At 40.5% G+C, this 17,170-nt stretch overlaps 1 protein-coding gene across 4 annotated transcripts in view; it reads left to right on the top strand.

The window, feature by feature from the left end:
- The window catches only part of DCAF5 (DDB1 and CUL4 associated factor 5), a 78,250-nt gene extending 61,149 nt beyond the window's left edge, over window positions 1–17,101 (top strand). For all 4 annotated transcript variants that reach the window (XM_080396498.1, XM_080396501.1, XM_080396500.1 and 1 more), the window contains exons 8-9: window positions 6,311–6,438; window positions 12,981–17,101. In XM_080396498.1, the coding sequence (XP_080252624.1) occupies window positions 6,311–6,438; window positions 12,981–14,789 (1,937 nt within the window). In that variant the 3' untranslated portion in view covers window positions 14,790–17,101. The remainder of the gene's footprint in view (window positions 1–6,310; window positions 6,439–12,980) is intronic.
- The last annotated feature ends 69 nt before the right edge of the window (window positions 17,102–17,170 follow it).

Genomic DNA, 17,170 nt, shown 5'->3' with positions numbered 1-17,170 from the left:
AGCAGCAACAAAAGAAGGGAGAAAATATACATCCAAAAATAGCTACTACCACTACAGCTTTCTGCGTAGTCTTTAGATATTTAAATATGATTTTTTTCTTTGGCTTTTGGAACTTCTGCAGAGGTACAAGACCACCACAGGGCTGGTTCTAGCCGTAGGCTAGGCAAAGTGGGTGATTGCTTGGAAGAGCAGGTTGCCTGAAGTAAGTGCTGACACCAGCCTACTCCTTGTGCTTTCACTAAAGCTCTGCAAGGCCACACGGATGCTTTTACCTGGCCTGGGAGGTGGAGGGTGGGTTCAAAGGTGACAAGGGAAGCAGCCCGCAGACAGAGTTGGAGCTGCTTTCTTATGGGGAGACACTCCCTTTCGCTCTGTCTTGTAGTAGCAGAAGTACGAAGCTGGAGTCCCCTGGTGACTCCTCCAAACTGTCTCCTCTTACCATGCTGGAAGGAGAAAGGATCATGGCCAACCCTTGCTGTTGTCACCCTATATTTGTTGTAACCAAAGTCAGTTTTGCCTGTGCTGCTGAGAAACCTGGAAGTTGGTCTGGCTGCTGCTAGAGCTGGAGTTAAGATTCCTGATCCCACTGGAAGGGAGGGCCCTGTGCTCTCAGGGCAGGAGTGCTTGTGTTTCCGTGTAGCTTCTCCACAGGCAGGTCTCTGAGGAGCAAAGCCATCTGCTGGCATGCATTGTACAAAACAATTACAGGTGTGTGACCGACCAGAGAGAGACTTTTTAAAGAGTCTAAACATAATCTGATGCGTTGAAGGCTGAGGTCCTATATGCTATGCATATTTGCTTGCATTGTGCTGTGCATTTCCTTTCCAAATTATGGTATCTCTTTTCCATTAGTGCATCGTGACCTCATAGGATCCAAACGCAGGGGCAGTGGCCTACAGTCTAAATGTGTCCTAGATTATTATTAATGAAAACTAAATTAATTTTAAATGAGCTTTCCACTGTAGTGCCAAGTACTACAGTGGAATGGTATGCTATGGCACACTGGCAGCAGCTGCAAATATCTGGTTCTTCTCAGGAATTTTCAGCACTTTGAGTAATTCACAAGGCTTGTATGAAGTTATGCTTTAGTCTGTAGAACATTTCTACCTTATATGAACAACCAGTGGGACTCTTTTTTTTTTTTTTTTTTTTTTTTTTTTTTTTTTTTTCAGAGCCCTAGATAGAAGGGTCGTCTTCTTAATGAGGTCGTTTAATTCCTCTGTTACAGAGCCAGTGGAGGATTGCTCCTTATCCCAGCAAGTTCTCTGGCACTTTGACAGTTTTTTAGATGTTTGGAACGATGCAGCTTCCATTAGTTTAGAGGCTGTCTGCATTCTTACAGGATTTCTGCCCTAGGGTGCTTTTTCTAATAATCTGTCACTTCCCTTTTTTCCTTATCCTTCAAATAATTCATTCTTCTGGTTTTTTTAAACACCGATACATGTTATGGAACTTGCACATGGCAAGTCAGATTGCTGTCCCAGTATCTCACTCTCCATTATGATTTACCAGTGTTATTTAAAATGTGTTGGTATATACCATCCAGCATGTTCTCAATATGTGAAATGTCAACTCATTTGCATAAATATTTACAAAACTGAATAATTAACAAGGATTTCATTAGCATAATATTTAAAACCTAAAATAGTACAGCAACTTCGTAGACATCTACTACCTCAAAGCCTTGTATTATTCCTTCCTCCTGTCTTCATTGCAGCCTGTAGATAGGCTTTGTGTTGCCATGATATTCTTGTCAAATTTGTATAGGGGAAACCTCTTTTAAAATGTACACTTTAGATTTAGCCTTCTTCCAGATATTATAGCAGGATATTATTTAAAGACTTTTTTTTGAGACTTTGTATTGCCTCACTTTGGAGCACTTATTTACACGGTGCAGAGGAAGAGGGATTTTCTTGATACTTCATTTTGTGTATCAAATAAAAGCTGACCAAAAAACCAACAACCAGCACAGCTAAAAACGCTGAACCACTACTCTAAACTGTTATTAAGCATAGCAATTTTTGGAAAGTATTGCAAAACCAGCTTCCTTCCATCCCTCCAGTCTAGTAGAGATTAGAAAGTTAGAAACCTTCTAAAATCTGCATAATCAGCCTCTGAAGACTTGAAGTCTTATTTTTTTTTTTTTAATAATACTATTAATAACATATATGAAAGCTAATGGCTTCTGTATAAGTGCTGCTTATACACGTGGTAACTATCTAAGAATATAAAAGCTGCCGTGCTAAAAGCAATTGCAGGACTTGTGCGTGCCACTAAATTCAAAAGCAAACAAACAACACCCCCGTCTTCTAAAAAAAAAACCACCCTAAACCTCAGAAGCAAAATTGGAGTGCTGTTGTGATAGCAGAGGTCAATTCTGCTGAAACAATACAAATGAAAATACCAGTTCAAGCAAAGACACCAAAAAGAAATAGGAATTGTTACACGTGAAAAAAGGAAGATGGCCTCAGGAATTTGAGCAGTTTATGGCCAGCCTCCACTTAATGTACAGATGCACCTTTTTTTTGCCAGCAGGCATGAGCAAACTCAACTCACACTGTGAGATGGCTAGAAGCTGTATGGCTGCAGCTCAGCCTCTGCTGGGAGACCAGGGGGATTCCAGGTCCAGGCAAGTCTGGACACAGGCACAGTCTGCCACCCAGGCGCACGTGTAACACCGTACCAGCTTTGCTGGACTACTGTAAAATGAAGGGACCACTGTGAGGATAAGGCTCTGCCTTAAGCACTTCCCTAGAGACACTGCTAAAGCACGTAGACCAAAATTGCATCAAGCAAGGCGGTGTCCAAAAATGAGGTTCTGGGACAGTCTGTTATATTTGACACAAAGATTGTCAGAGTGTTGCTGGAGTCAATACTTTTTGGTCTAAATACTTAAAGCCTCTTGTACTACTGGGAAAAGCCGACTGCTAAGATTTGTGATTGCAGTAATCTGCTCCTGGGGGACTTTCTTGTAATTGGGCAGTTAGTTGTTTTAAGGGGCTTTGTAGGGAAGTTCACCTTAACTCTAAGCGGAGTGAAGTATGTTCTAGTACTATGCTTCCGCTGATTTTAATGTTAACAGAAGGAATTTAGGAAACTTCAGTATTAAAGCAGATATCTTCGGAGTTCCTTTTGTAGAATCGTGGAATCAAAGAATGGTTTGGGTTGGAGGTGACCTCTAAAGATCATCTAGTCCAAGCCCCCTGCCAAGGGCAGGGACATCTTTCACTATAGCAAGAAGCCTCATCCAACCCGACCTTGAACACTTCCAGGGATGGGGCATCTACAGCTTTTCTGAGCAACGTGTTCCAGTGTCTCACCACCCTCATTGTTAAAAATTTCTTCCTTATATCCAGTATAAATGTACACCCTTTCAACTTAAAATTTTGCCCCTTCTTCTGTTGCTAGTGGCCTTGGTAAAAAGTCTCTCTCTGTCTTTCTTACAAGCCCCTTTTATTGAAAGGTGGCTATGAGGTCTCCCTGGAGCCTTCTTTTCTCCAGGCTGAACAGCACCAACTCTATCAGCCTTTCCTTATGGGAGAGGCGTTCATATCTGATCATTTTTGTGGCCGTCCTCCAAACCCGTTCTAGCATGTCCATGTCTTTCTTGTGCTGGGGCCCCCAGAGCTGAAGTCCAGGTCAGGTCTCACAAGAGTGGGGCAGATGGGAAGAACCACCTCCCTCAGCCTGCTGGTCTTGCTGCTTTTGATGCAGTTCAGGATATGATTGGCTTTCTGGGCTTCCAGCACTGGCTGGGTTTGACTACAGCCTAGGGAGAGCCGTGTTCTAGACACAGCATGCCGTGTACTTTTCATCCAGTGCTCTTAATGTATTGATAAACTGACTTGGAAACGCAGCCCAAAGATATTGGTGAGCTAAATTTGTATTTCATCTCCATTATAATTCTTTCTTCATTCATTGCCTCTCTAACTTCTAACTCTTTTGTAAGTGTTTCATAGGGCATAGTTCTTGTTTTGTACTAAATTCAGGCAGCTAGAGTCCATGGACAGTTAAAACTTGGTTTAGGCATTACTTGGCAACATTTCCTAAGCAAAACGTCTCTTCGTTCCTGAGTCCCTCTTTCCTGGAGCATCGTCTGCTAGGTCAAGACAAACGTGTTGAGAACTGGACTTGATAATACCATCTACCATTGGCTTGATAGATGGAATTGGATTGACAACTGTGATTTGACTGGAAGGAATGCTGTGGGAGTAGGGCAACTTGCCATCAGCTATACATGCGGTCATGAATGTCTAGCAGGGTGAGCAGAATAAAAGGACATGAGTAATCTCATAAAATGGGAAAGAAAATCAAAAGAACCCAATTTGGCATTTAATGAGCTTGCTGTCCAATCAGTTACTTCTCAGTCAACTTCGCTTACATTGGTGAAATCTTGCTCCAGCTGCTGAAGGCACTAATTTACCTCTGAACCTTTACAGAAAATACAAATGTACCCAAACAAGAACCATTCCAGATATCTCCGTCTCAATGTAGTTTCAGTGAAACTGAAACGAGAACAAATTAACTAGAGTGATAGTGTCCCTTTCAAGTTTTCTTAATTTTAAATGAGACGTCATTCTACATACAAAGTCTTTAAAAAGGCCATGTGTTTTGGTCCTTGGAGTTATTCGCCATCTCTTTTCCCTTCTTCAAGCACATTATCTTTCTATCCCAAAGTGCCGTGAGACTGCAGTTTGCTCTGCAAAAATTGATTTGTGCAACAGAACTCTTTCCAGAAGCAATAAAAAGATCTATCTGCAGATTTTTAGGAGTTGGATGACTCCTTATTTCTAAATCCGTATCATCATTTGTACACAATGTACACATCAGTCTGGTCTTCAGAATGTAGTTATAATGAGTGAAAGGGATAGAGTAGTATCTCTCAGAGGAGAGGGGCTGAACAACAAGCTCACTAGCTGCAGCTCTTTATGTAACCTAACAAATGGAAGGTGATGGAGGAATGCCTTCTTTTCTTTTCTTTTTTTTTTTTTTTTTTTTTTTTTTTTTTTTTTTTTTTCTCCCTGACCCTTGTATCTTGCTATCTTGCTACCCTGCGGTGTTGATGCAAGCTTTTCTTTGAGAAACATGCATTGCAGGAGAACTCTGACTCAGTTTTAAAAGACGGGTAGTTCAACATTGGACTTAGGGCTTAAACCAGCAGCTATTTCAGCTTGAAAGAGCTCCTGTTGAGGTCAAAGGAGGATAGCAAACATCTTCAGCAAGAAGAACATAAAGTTTACTTGTTTAGTGTTAAGACAACTGTAAGTAGCACAGAAGCTGATAAAATTATTTTAACTTTCTATAAGGTGTTCTTATGACCTTTGAAATTGTAAATAGCGTGATTGTTTTCCTCTGAAGTGGTTTTGAGTTTTTACTTCCCTACTTTGAAACATTTTGGTTTTTTTCACTGTAGATGTTAGTCCTAGCATGTTGATTGACACTTGTTTATTCAGATACACTGGTGTGCATTTTAGCAAATTTGTGGTTTGAATTATGTGAGTCTGTTAATATAAAAAAAACACTGTGTGACGGTTTCTTGCTTTGGTGTATAGACCTAGTAAGAGTCAATGACCAAGCAGAAAAGTTGTCTGGCTTCTGTTTTGAGTTTTACCATTAGCACAAAAGCATTCCTTTTCAGCTAATTCCCTGCCTTGTGACAAAGCATGATATAACCCGCTGGTCAGATGGTATTATTTCAGGTCCCTCTCTAAGCTTGATTCACAGAAATATTGAGTTGTTATAGGTACTGGTCTAGGCAAGGCTATACTAAATACAGCTGTAGTTTAGTAACTCAGTTTGTAACCTTGAAGATTGCCTCCTTTAAATTCCCATCCATCAGACTAGGGTCAACTATGACAGTAATGAATTGGTGATTTAAAAAATAAATAAAGAAGAGTATAGCTATTAAAAAAGTGAACGTCTTTATTTGCCTCTGCTTCAAATTTACAAACTGTAAGCAGTGTCATGCCTTAGGCACTGTGGTTTCACTGGTGATTTCATTAAGTATGTATGTTGTTCTTATTCACATACTTGTCATATTAGGTCAAAATTTTCATTGTTTGTTTAGATAGTTGAATCAGAGTTGGCCTCCAAGGCCTCATTTGCCGGAAGGATGCTTTTCATCAAACTTGTAGCTTTTCATAGTGGCATTGCTCGTAAAATTGGAATTCTGCAGCTAACACAGGCCTTAAAATATTGCAAAATAAAGCTGAAGTGCATTGTCAAATATAATATGACTTTAAATGATTATGAATGAAAGCAATATGAAGATTTAATTATTCATTTAAGTGTGTGCTTGTTTTTCCCCTAGGTGGCATTGGCAGGGTTGTCAATGGTGCTTTTATGGTATTGAAAGGTCATCGGTCAATTGTAAACCAAGTCCGGTTTAATCCTCACACTTACATGATCTGTTCTTCTGGCGTTGAAAAGATTATAAAGGTAAGATTAAGTATCAGAAAATGTACTCTTTCAATATTTCAGGAAGAAATGCTTTGTTTTCCTCAGCATCACTCTTTTCCACACCCATCCTGTCTTCTCATCTTGGGCTTTTTTAAAGTGGTATGTCTCATTTGCTGGCTAAACTGACACAGATTTTTCGTTGGGCATTTCAACTTTAAAATCCATTTCAATTTTAAAGGTTTTGGAGATAGGGGATAAGATCAGAATTTCCTAGTTTTTTACCTTGAAAAAGGAAATTTTTTCCAGTTCCATTCCTTATATAACTGAAATATCACGCAGTCATTCTTTGGGAGAATTTGGTCACAGATGTAATATAATCTTGTAAGACTTCTGATACTTTAGGCTAAAATTTGATAAAAATCTCTCCAAAGACTATTGTTGAGCCTTAGCCTAGCCTGACCTAGCTGATTTGTCCCAAATGCTACCTCAGGAGCCCTTCTATAATTTTTGTACACACTTCTGCATTGAATCAATTCAGTATACCTTCCTGTGGCTTCCAGAGGAAACAGGACGCTTAATACCTTCCACGATATGTTTTTTTAATCCTCTAACAATGTACAGTATTTTTAGTAAGTTTGTTCCTTTTTATGTGGAATGTAAAGAGATAAAAACTTTGTTAGGTTCTGAAACTTTCTTTTATTAAGGAAAGACAGCCAATACTGTGTGAGCAAGGCAGTAACTTTTTTGTCATTTCTAGCAGCAGAGGTTGAGGGTGGGGAGGCAGAAAAATGCTACACTAATGTACTTTACATTCTGCTGCCATAGAAATTTTGCTATAATTTAGGTCTATCAACAAGATGTATGAAACCAGAATGATTTAATTTTTAAGTAGGATAATGAGAACTGATGCTGCTTCTAACTTTGGTGAATGACTTCATAAAAGTCTTACCTGCGTGAGGCACTAAATTGAGTATTAGTAAACACTTCAGTCACCTACAAGATGACTGAATGAACTTTTCCTACAAAGGAATGTTTTATTGGTCTGCCACTTATGGACCAGAACTGGCCCAAAATCCTGGGACCATGGCCCAATGCCAGGCTGCATCACTTGCATTACAAGTATTGTCAGCAGTTGGCTTCTGACTGTAGTTTAGCTTTCCTTCTCTTCTGTCTTCCACTGGTACTTTAATTTGCTTTTCTACTTCTTTCTTCATCTGTGTCCCTCTGACAGGTTTGATCACAAATCTATCAATACAGTGTTTGAACAAAAGTGCATTGAACAGTCTTACCAAGTCACTGATTTTTTCAATTTCCAAGTAATCAAACTGCCACTGTTTAACAACAGTTTTGCCAGAGGCATTTCTTTTGCTTTGGGAACTTGATTCATGCAGCTTGAATTCTCCCTTTTGGATTTTAGATCTGTTGACCCTTCACCCTATGAATCCTTCCTGCGTGAGTGTGCTTAGACTGTTGGATTAGCATTGGTATAAACATCCCCTGTGTTGCTTTTGTGTACTTCTGCTAGGGTTTTGGCAGGGTTATTTTTTTGCCTAGTGATTAAAAGGTTAGTTCGATTAAGGCTCCAGTCACAGGTTGTGTAACTCTTTCAAAGACACCTCTGCTTGAATGCTTCCTTAGAAGAGAATGCCTGGTGTGTCACAGTATGTGCAGTGAAACTCATGTAGTTGCTTTGAAGGAGCTGAATTCCCCAAACATTGTAAGCTAGAAACAAATTAAGGGAAAGGTGTTTAATGTATTAACTTTATTAGCGAGCCAGAACTTCTTACTCCTTTGTTGTATGTCATTTTGTCTCAGCTTGTAATGGGCTTTGTTTGGGGATCAGGTTGTTCTAAGGCTCACATCTTGTCTGATCTGCATGACTTCACTCTTTAAAAAAGTACTGTCTTCGTGAACAGCAGTTTGCGGGTGACCATACAATGGTGGTTTCTTCTTCATTCCAGCTACTTGTACAGATAGGCTGGAGGCTAGTAACTGCCACTAGAAGAAGGGCAAAACAGGAAAAACAACAGCAGCAGTTCCGAGGGGCTATTTACTGCCTTAAACCCAGCTGGGAAGACCAGTCCTTCCCTTGCCTGGCTGTCCTTTTTCCCCCATGTAATTGCTTGATTGCTTGCTCGGAGAAGTTGAGGTGGCAAGAGGAAGAGCAATAAATAAAAATTGTAGTTAGGTTTTTTTTATGGTTTGTTGGGTTTTGTTTGTTTGTTTTAATCAGTTCTTTAAGAAGTGTCCTTCCTCTTACTGTCCTTCAAGTGTCTTCTAAAAATCTTTCCGGAATTAAATCACAGAAGATAACTTCACTGTGGTTCGCTGATATTCCATACCCTCAATTTTAGAAACTCTGTGATGAATTAAAAATGTGGATGTAAGTAGTTGTTTATCCGAGTCCTTAATTTTTAGACTAGCTGCCCTAAATTTAGTACTTCTAGAAGTGAGGAACTGATAGCAGCAGCATCAAGGCATGATACAGACAAGCCATTCAGTAATTCCATGTGCTTCTGCCAACACACTTGCTATTTTAATGCTGATTGCAAATGAGATACAAATTCATCTCAGGTCTAGCCCTGCTGAAATGAATAGTATTCACACAAATGATTTTGACCTTTGTGGTTATGAGGTTTTTTTGCTTTGGTTTTATTTTGTTGTACAGCACCTACAAGAATATAATTCAGTAACTCAGTGGTTCAGGGTTTGATTTCTGCTAGGTTTGAGAATATAGTTGATAAGATGCAGGGGGTGGAACAGTGAATATCCAAGTGAGGAGGTTTCAGAAACCTAAAATAAGACTCAGCAAGCTCATAAATAAAGGATACTAGAAGCCTTCACTCCAGACAGTGTACGCTGGACACATCAACTCAGATGAATTGTTCATTGCCTTCCATTTCAGAAACCTGAACCTCAGTAAAGCTGTATGGAAAAGCACAGCTGTGAACTAAAAATCATCATTTGCAGCAAGCATTCACCATGAGGGCTAAAGCAATATAAAACAGAGAAATACCACTTTCCCCTCGGTTAAGTGTGTGAGACGTTGGGATGTGCTGGCAGGAAAATTAATTGCATTGTGGGAGAAATAAATGAGCCATTCCCTCTGATGTGTGGGGCTTAGAGGAGGGCTGTGGAGAGTAATGCAATGCAGTTAGAAGACAGTTCCAGAAAAGATAGAATAAATAAAGTGTGTAAGGATTTTCAGAAAGAAAATACTGTTTTGTATTGGAAATGGAATACTGTGTAACTGAGCACAGCTGCTGTAGGTCCCATTTGTTTAAAAATCATCAGTATATCAAAGATAGAAAAGTCTATTTGCCCATGTTGCTATGGTGACAGATTAATGTCATTGTGGCTAGCCGCCTCTGCCTAATCAGATAATCTAATATAGTTGGTTTTAATTATTCTCACGCTATGAGCATAACTACTTTTTTGTTTTAAAATTTGAGGGTTTGCCACCATGGTATACAAGCAATTCAAAGATTCTCTCTGAAGCATCTCAGCTGAAGTAAAGAACCAATTTTGCACTCCCCTTTTCTGTTTCTGTTCCTATTTTTATATCTGTACTCAGGGCATCAGTGAGTAATCTGACAGAGAAAGAACTTGATAGAGTGTTGTTCAGTGGGATGATTTGCCAACTTATTTTCTCCAATTTGCTCACATTCTTCCTCAACATGGCATGTCAGAGGATGAGAAAAAGACAAGAGACATTCTATTTACAAAGAAGCACGTTTCAGATGTCACAGGGATAACTGGACCAGTTGCTGCCAGTTTAAAGACTTCCTGGTTCTGCCAAGGATAGAGTCTTAGTCTAATTTCTTTGTGCAACTCTGGCAGGCCCTCACAATCCCTCATAGCAAAATGTCTAGAAAGTAGGAATATCAGTCTCCACAGAGACAGCTGATCCTGTACAAACAGGTATTCATCCTGAATTCCCTTGAATTCTCTTTATCATTTGCTCCTCCTTTGTGAACAAATCTGTCTCGGAAGGGAAAAAGCCTTGCTATAGACTCTTTGTAGCTATCTTGTCAGTATTTAACATTGCTGTATTTTCTCTGATGCTTGCAGAGTTAGCAGAAAGACTTGGTAGCACTAACAAGGATGCAGAATCTCTCTGTGCATGTTTTATGTACCTTTTTAGATGACTTTTCATTAAAACCCAGATCTTTCCAAGTGGGACTTCAGAGCAGACTCTACCTCTCCTCCATTTATTATTTCATACAGAATCTAAGAGTTTTCTAATTCTCCTGCTTAAAAAAAATAATTATAAAACCTAGTGATCAATCTAACACTGCTAAGACTGTTTGAGGAATGCCACTCTACTTGTCCAGGCACACAGTATGAAGCATTTATAAGAAGGTATATGCTTCTTAAATAGAAAAAGATCTGATCTACACGCTGAAATGCTCAGTGGTGGGACAAAGAGGGGAAAGCATCTGACAAATTGTGAGAGAAGGTACTGAACGTGTGCTAGGTAAATCATCAAGAAGGCAGCAACTCCAAATAGTCCTTTAAGCAAGCAGAGTTCTATTTTTCTTTTAAAAAAATTGATGTATCCCCAAATCGACAATCTCTCTCATGCATCCACCGAGAGAAGACTCTCTTCTACATTGTCTTTAGGAAGTGTAGCATGAGAAATAATCAGAGCATAAGGAGAGACTCGTTGTGTTCTCTTGAATTCAAAAAGGTAATGTACGGTTGATGGAAGTCTCTACATGGCTTAGATTGGGTTTTGGTATCTTTATCCAAACCTGATGTTTGTCCCTTGAGCCCTGTATCTAGTAACTGCAGTGCTTGAACTAAGCAATGGAGACTGTCTTCATTCTGGTTTCAAGTATTATATTAACGAACTGTACTGGAAGACAATTTAAGTACTGCAAATAATAAAAATAGCAATTAAGTACAAGTAGCGAACACACTGTGATATTGAGGCACGTTCCTAGTAACAGGCTAATGTAATGCAATGTAAAATTCCTTTGTCTTTGCTCTGAAAGGCAGCTTGATGATTGCCGTACAGAAAAACGTATACCTGCAGCCACTTTCGTTTTGGAATAGCGTCTCTTATCTGCATAGGCAGATCATATGTGGAAGCTCTGTTAACCATAAATTACAGAGGATGCAAAGTAAAGGCATTCAAGTTTGGGAGAATTCCAGAATGAAGGTTACTCTTAAATTTGGCTGTGCTGAAAAAGTAGGTGCAAGATAATTTATTTCGTTTTACTTCCAATATTAAAGGTGTAGTCTTACCATACACTGTTTAAAATCTCTGAATGCAGAATTACTGGCATTCTCATGGGCTTTTTCTATAACGCTTGTCGTGGTAGTATCAGATTATGTTGCATGTGTTAACTACGCATCTGTGAGATGAGTGCTGATTATCCCATTTACAGAGGAAAGACACTTTTTGTTCACGGTTTTGTCTACTTGGAACAAAACTTGACTAATTTCTGTTGGGGGAAAGAGTTAGATGTTTGTGCCAAAGTCTATCCCAAAAGGCCAACCTGCTATAGACAGCTGGCATAGATATTTTTTTTTCCCTGAGCTTGTTAACATGGTAAAACCAAAGCATGACTGAAATTGGATATTTTATAAACGGAACATTAAGACAGTATTGTGAATAAGCAATATACTAGCTCTGCTTTCAGTAAGTGTTGTACATAAATGTTAACCATCAATCTAGAATGAAATGGTAGTGGTTGTCCAATGAGAGCCTTAGTTATATTGTCCCCAAATCTGAGTAAAACTGAGAAAGGTGAGGAGATCCAACTCTTATGTTTGCTATGGATTATCAGTTTCTTACTGATGGATCTTATTGGTGGATCTTCTTTGGGGATTTTTTTTTTCTTTTTCCCTTTTCCCCTCCACACCAGGAAAACTGAGGAAAGCACAGTCAAGGCTGTTGTTATTGGTGAAATCGTTACACTTTGCAATGTTACTACCTCTCTCCATGTCAGAAATAGCTTTCAGTAAAACACTTCTTCACCTTTCTCCACTAACTAAAACAACTGCTGTGTCTTGAGAGGATGTTGGATGCTTTCTTTTCTTCGTGACTGTTCCCTAAAGGGAGTAGTGCAGCTCTGCTTTTCACTTCCGTGCATTCAGCTCGCTGCCTGCTGATCAGGTGTGACTGACTATGCAGCTGGATGAAATGTTACTCTACATCACTGGCACAAGCAACTCTAGTTTCCTGGGAAACAAGTGCTTTCATTAGTGCTAAAGCTGTATTGTAGGCAACAAACTATTCTCACCGTTAGTGAGTAAGCATCCCCTATTACATAAAAATAGAGCCCTGCAATTTGGAAGAAATTACTACACAATGTAATACTGAAATGATGGACAATCTGCAGTATGAGAGCTTTCAAGTTCTGGATGGGTGAAGTAGATGCAGGAAAAAAAACATTTGTAAAGGGGGAGAAAAAACCCTACATCTCTGGAATACTGATGAGTGAGGGGTAAAAATTAATAAAAACAGTCTGCACTGCAATTGTTCTGGGTATTTGCGCTACTGTTCTGTTTCAAATGTTTACAATAGTTTATGAATTCAAAGACATGCGCATTTTTTTTGTTTTCTGTTACAGATCTGGAGTCCTTACAAGCAGCCTGACTGCACAGGGGACCTGGATGGTAGAATTGAGGATGATTCACGTTGCCTCTACACTCACGAAGAGTACATCAGTCTTGTGTTGAATAGTGGTAGTGGTTTGTCCCATGATTATGCCAACCAGTCAGTTCAGGAGGATCCACGGATGATGGCCTTTTTTGACTCCCTGGTGCGCCGCGAGATTGAGGGCTGGAGTTCTGACTCAGATAGTGACCTCAGTGAGAGCACAATCCTGCAGCTCCACGCAGGTGTAAGTGAACGCTCTGCTTACAGCGAGTCAGAGTCCTCCACCTCTTTGCATCACTCCCCACCACATGTGGCTGAAGAGTCTGATGAAACTGCCTATAACTTAAGGGCCTTAAGATCCACTGCATCCCCCTCAGCCAGAGAAGATGTGGCTTCCCGTCAGCAGAGGCTCTCTGCACTGAGGAAGTATCAGGATAAACGTCTCCTGGCCCTTTCCAATGAGTCTGACTCTGATGACAATACCTGTGAGGCAGAACTAGATACAGACCTTTTCCCACGGCCACAGTCCCCAAGTCCTGAGGAGAACGAATCCAGCAGTTCCAGCAGCAGCAGCAGCACGGAAGATGAAGAGGAACTGAATGAACGACGCACATCTATGAGGCAGCGCAATGCACTGAGGCGCCGACAGAAGGTGCAAAAGGAGGAAAGGACTAGCACTAACACAGAAAGTGTGACCCCCTACATAGGTGAGGACATCTATGACTACCCCCAGATCAAAGTAGATGATCTCTCTTCTTCTCCAGCTTCTTCGCCAGAAAGGAGTTCAGCCAACAAAGAAGTTCTCAAAGAAAGGACATCTCCTTATTCAGACAGTGAATCAGTGGAGAGAAAGATTTACAAAGCTTACAAATGGCTTCATTATTCTTACATATCGTACTCAGCTGGCAAAGATGGTGAATCCTCCAAAGCAGATGGAGAGAATGACGAGGGGAAACCAGGAACTAGTGGAAGGCACAGTACAGCACACTCACTAAATAAGGAAGATGTTAGGAACTTGAGTTCAGTAGTTCCTCAAGGCTCCCCAGCTCTTTCTACTGAAAGCCACAACAGAGAAACTTTAAAAGAATGTGGCTTGATAGAAAATTCTAGTAATGGTCAAGCTCATGAATGTGACAATCAGCGGCGGATGGAGAGTCAAGAAAACACGTCTGAAGACGCTAGCAGCGGAGGTATAGAGCATTCTTTTGAGACTAAAAAGCTCAATGGAAAAGCTAACTGCAAAGGGCTAAATAGTTGTACCGAAGAATCTTGCATTCAGACTGCAGGACTTGTAGAACAGAAAAATAGTCAGAACTGTCAACCAGCATCAAGCCATCACGCACTGGTCCCTCCATTCTCCACTGTTGCCATCTGTAGCATGTCGGGTCACTGCTCCAGAAACCAGACTGATGACAGTGAGGAGAGGAGCCTCGACACCTCCTGTGTTAACCACAATAACGGCCACTTGCATCTTCGCCCTTCATGCTTCAACAATGGACAGAGTTTTGGAGAGCAGGAGACTGTGACACAAGGACTACAGGTGCACTCAAGTGCTGATAATGGCAACCTTGTACAGATGGGTGTGACCTTGCACAAAGACTGCTGCCTGTCTGAAGTGGACTGCAACAGCTATGGCGTGAGCACGAGAGAGGATACTGCTGACTTGCATCCTACGGGCAGTGAGAGCACTCAGTCTCTCGGAGGACTGAAAAGACACAGAGCGGAGTTGGAAGATGCAGATTCAGAGAGTTCATCCTTAGAAAAGAAGTTAAAAACATGATAAATGCAAATGTCTGTCGTAGTGTGCACTCTCTCAAAAAAAAAAAAAAAGAAAAGGAGAAAGAAAGTATTAAAGGCACATAGAGCTTGGGTCTGAAACATTGCGTTTGATTCTCCATTCCATTCTTCAGTGGGTCTGTTTTAGATTGCCAGTGGTTCATGCTGTATAAAAATCCAACTTACTCCTTAATGAGACTGAGTCTAGTGTACCCATACAAGGTTCTGTTTAAAGTAAATCCTTATTAAGACGGTTGACTGAATTATTCTTGTGTGAACATGTGTCATTTGTTCAGCCAGCCAACCAGGATGACCGCTTTAAGTTACAATTGTTCTTCTAAGAAGGATTTTTTCCATACTGACACTTATTACACATTATAGGCTGAAGAATGATTTAATTAGATCACGCTGGTGGTAACTTGGGGTGTGTTTCTTGTTGAGAAAAACAGGGCAGAAACCTTTCTGGGCCCTTTATTCTGCTTCAGAAACTAAAAAAAAAAAAAAAAAAAAAAAAATCAACCGTAGGGAGGATATTTTCAGCACTGACTGCTATCTTTTGATACTTCATAAAGCACTTGCTTCGGATACAGTTCAGTGACATTATTTTTATGCCAACAGAAAAGCTATAGGAAATGAGCCTCTTTCCAAAATCAACTTTAGGCTGTTCCCATGGTGACATTCAATTTTGTGGGGTTTTTTTAAAGAAAAGAACTGAATAACATGGTGTCATCACTATACTAAAATGTGATTGCTTGGCAGGAGGAAGTTGTTCTGTAGGCCTCACTCTAACCAAGAGCTATTAAAAATCAGGCACTGAAACATGCCTTTCTGTGAGCTTAACACATATTCATTCATTATTATTAAGAATATGGCTCCAACTGCTGGGATGTGTCTTGCCTGTGCCCCCTCCCCTTCCCCCATGTGCTTACTTTTGGGAGGCAGTAGGCCAAACAGAAAATAGCAGAAGGATGGATAATGTAACTGCATGTTAACAGCAACACTTAGTAAAGTCTGAAAACTGCTTTTTTTAGCAGTTTCTTTAGCCCAAAGTTTAAAATAGATTGGTGTTGGAGGTTGGGGTTCATTTTCCACCACTGCTGCAAATATTTAAAACTGCAGATGGGCAGATGCATTCAACAGCATGGGGTGTGTAAGGGGGAGCTTCAGAGAAGCATTCCCACGTGTGAGGACACCTGGACTCCAAGTCTGGCAAACAGAACTTGAGCAAGAGCATAGCTCTGGCTGCCGGCTGCTGTGAACCGGCATGCTGTTCAGGTGGACAGAGTCCTTTCTTGCCTGGGCTCTGTTTTTGACAGAGTATCTAGTGGGTCTTCTCAGTTCTGGCATGCTGGAGTTGGTGGAATTGCACTTGCTCCCCTAGCAACAAGGTGAGAGGAGTCATTGTGTGAAGGGAAAAGAAACCACCTATAAAGGACGCAAACAATATGTGTTTGTGCTTTGCAGTGCTGACAGCAGAAGAGGAGGCTTCTTTTGACCCCAGTAATTGTGACAGGCTTTCAAGCCCAGCACTGAGGAAGGGCTAGGTTATTTTAAGGAATAGGAGATTTTTGTTTTCAGTTTGACTCCAGCAGTACACCGCTGTGGAGCACTGGTCTCAATAGTTATTTCATATGCACAGCTACCTGGTGCCTGGGGAAAGAAGGAAGATGCCCTGTTAAAACGTGATGATAGTAAAGGAGCACTACAGAAGGGATGTTGGGAGGGAAAGTAGGAGGGTGAGTGAAGAGCATGAGCTGAAAAATTTTCTTACAGCTACTGTGTGCCATAGACTGCTTTCCCCTACTTGGTCAGCTTTGCTAAGTGAGAACTTGGAATAAGCATATGATGTTGCATTTATGAAGTGTGTAAGATGGCTGAAAGGGAAAAAGATGTTTTTAAACCTGAGTGAAAGCGGCAATAAGAACAAGCAGTTACGTTGTTACCTTATTGAAAAAATTGTTCTGTACTGATTATATGTTAGATCACTACAATCAAGATCACTATAGGAGTGTTCTCCTCAGTTGTATAAACACCTTACTGCAAATGCTGGGTTTTAGCCAAAACCTTGACGTTGCTGAGCCAAAACTTTTTTATTATGATTTTATTTTTAAAATGTTCTTTACATTGGAAAATTTTCTCAGCTGTAAATTCTGCCCTCCTCTGAAGAATATCCGGATTGCTGACGAATGAGCATCTCCACTCTCCTTTGACATGGTCATCTTTTCTCAATGTTTTCTCAAATGCCTTGCGGTCTCACTTTTGGGTTCTTTTGTTTGTTTTCAAGAGCAGAATAAAAGTTCCCAGGTCTGGTGTTCACGCCTCCTCTACAGGCTCTGGGTGTAAAGGTTTGCTGTGGTTTCCCCAAAGACGGCTTCCCATGCTGTG

This window comes from Falco punctatus (assembly GCF_963210335.1).
Source record: "Falco punctatus genome assembly, chromosome: 7".
NCBI classification, from domain to species: Eukaryota; Metazoa; Chordata; class Aves; order Falconiformes; family Falconidae; genus Falco; species Falco punctatus.
This window is presented reverse-complemented; position numbering and strand designations above follow the sequence as displayed.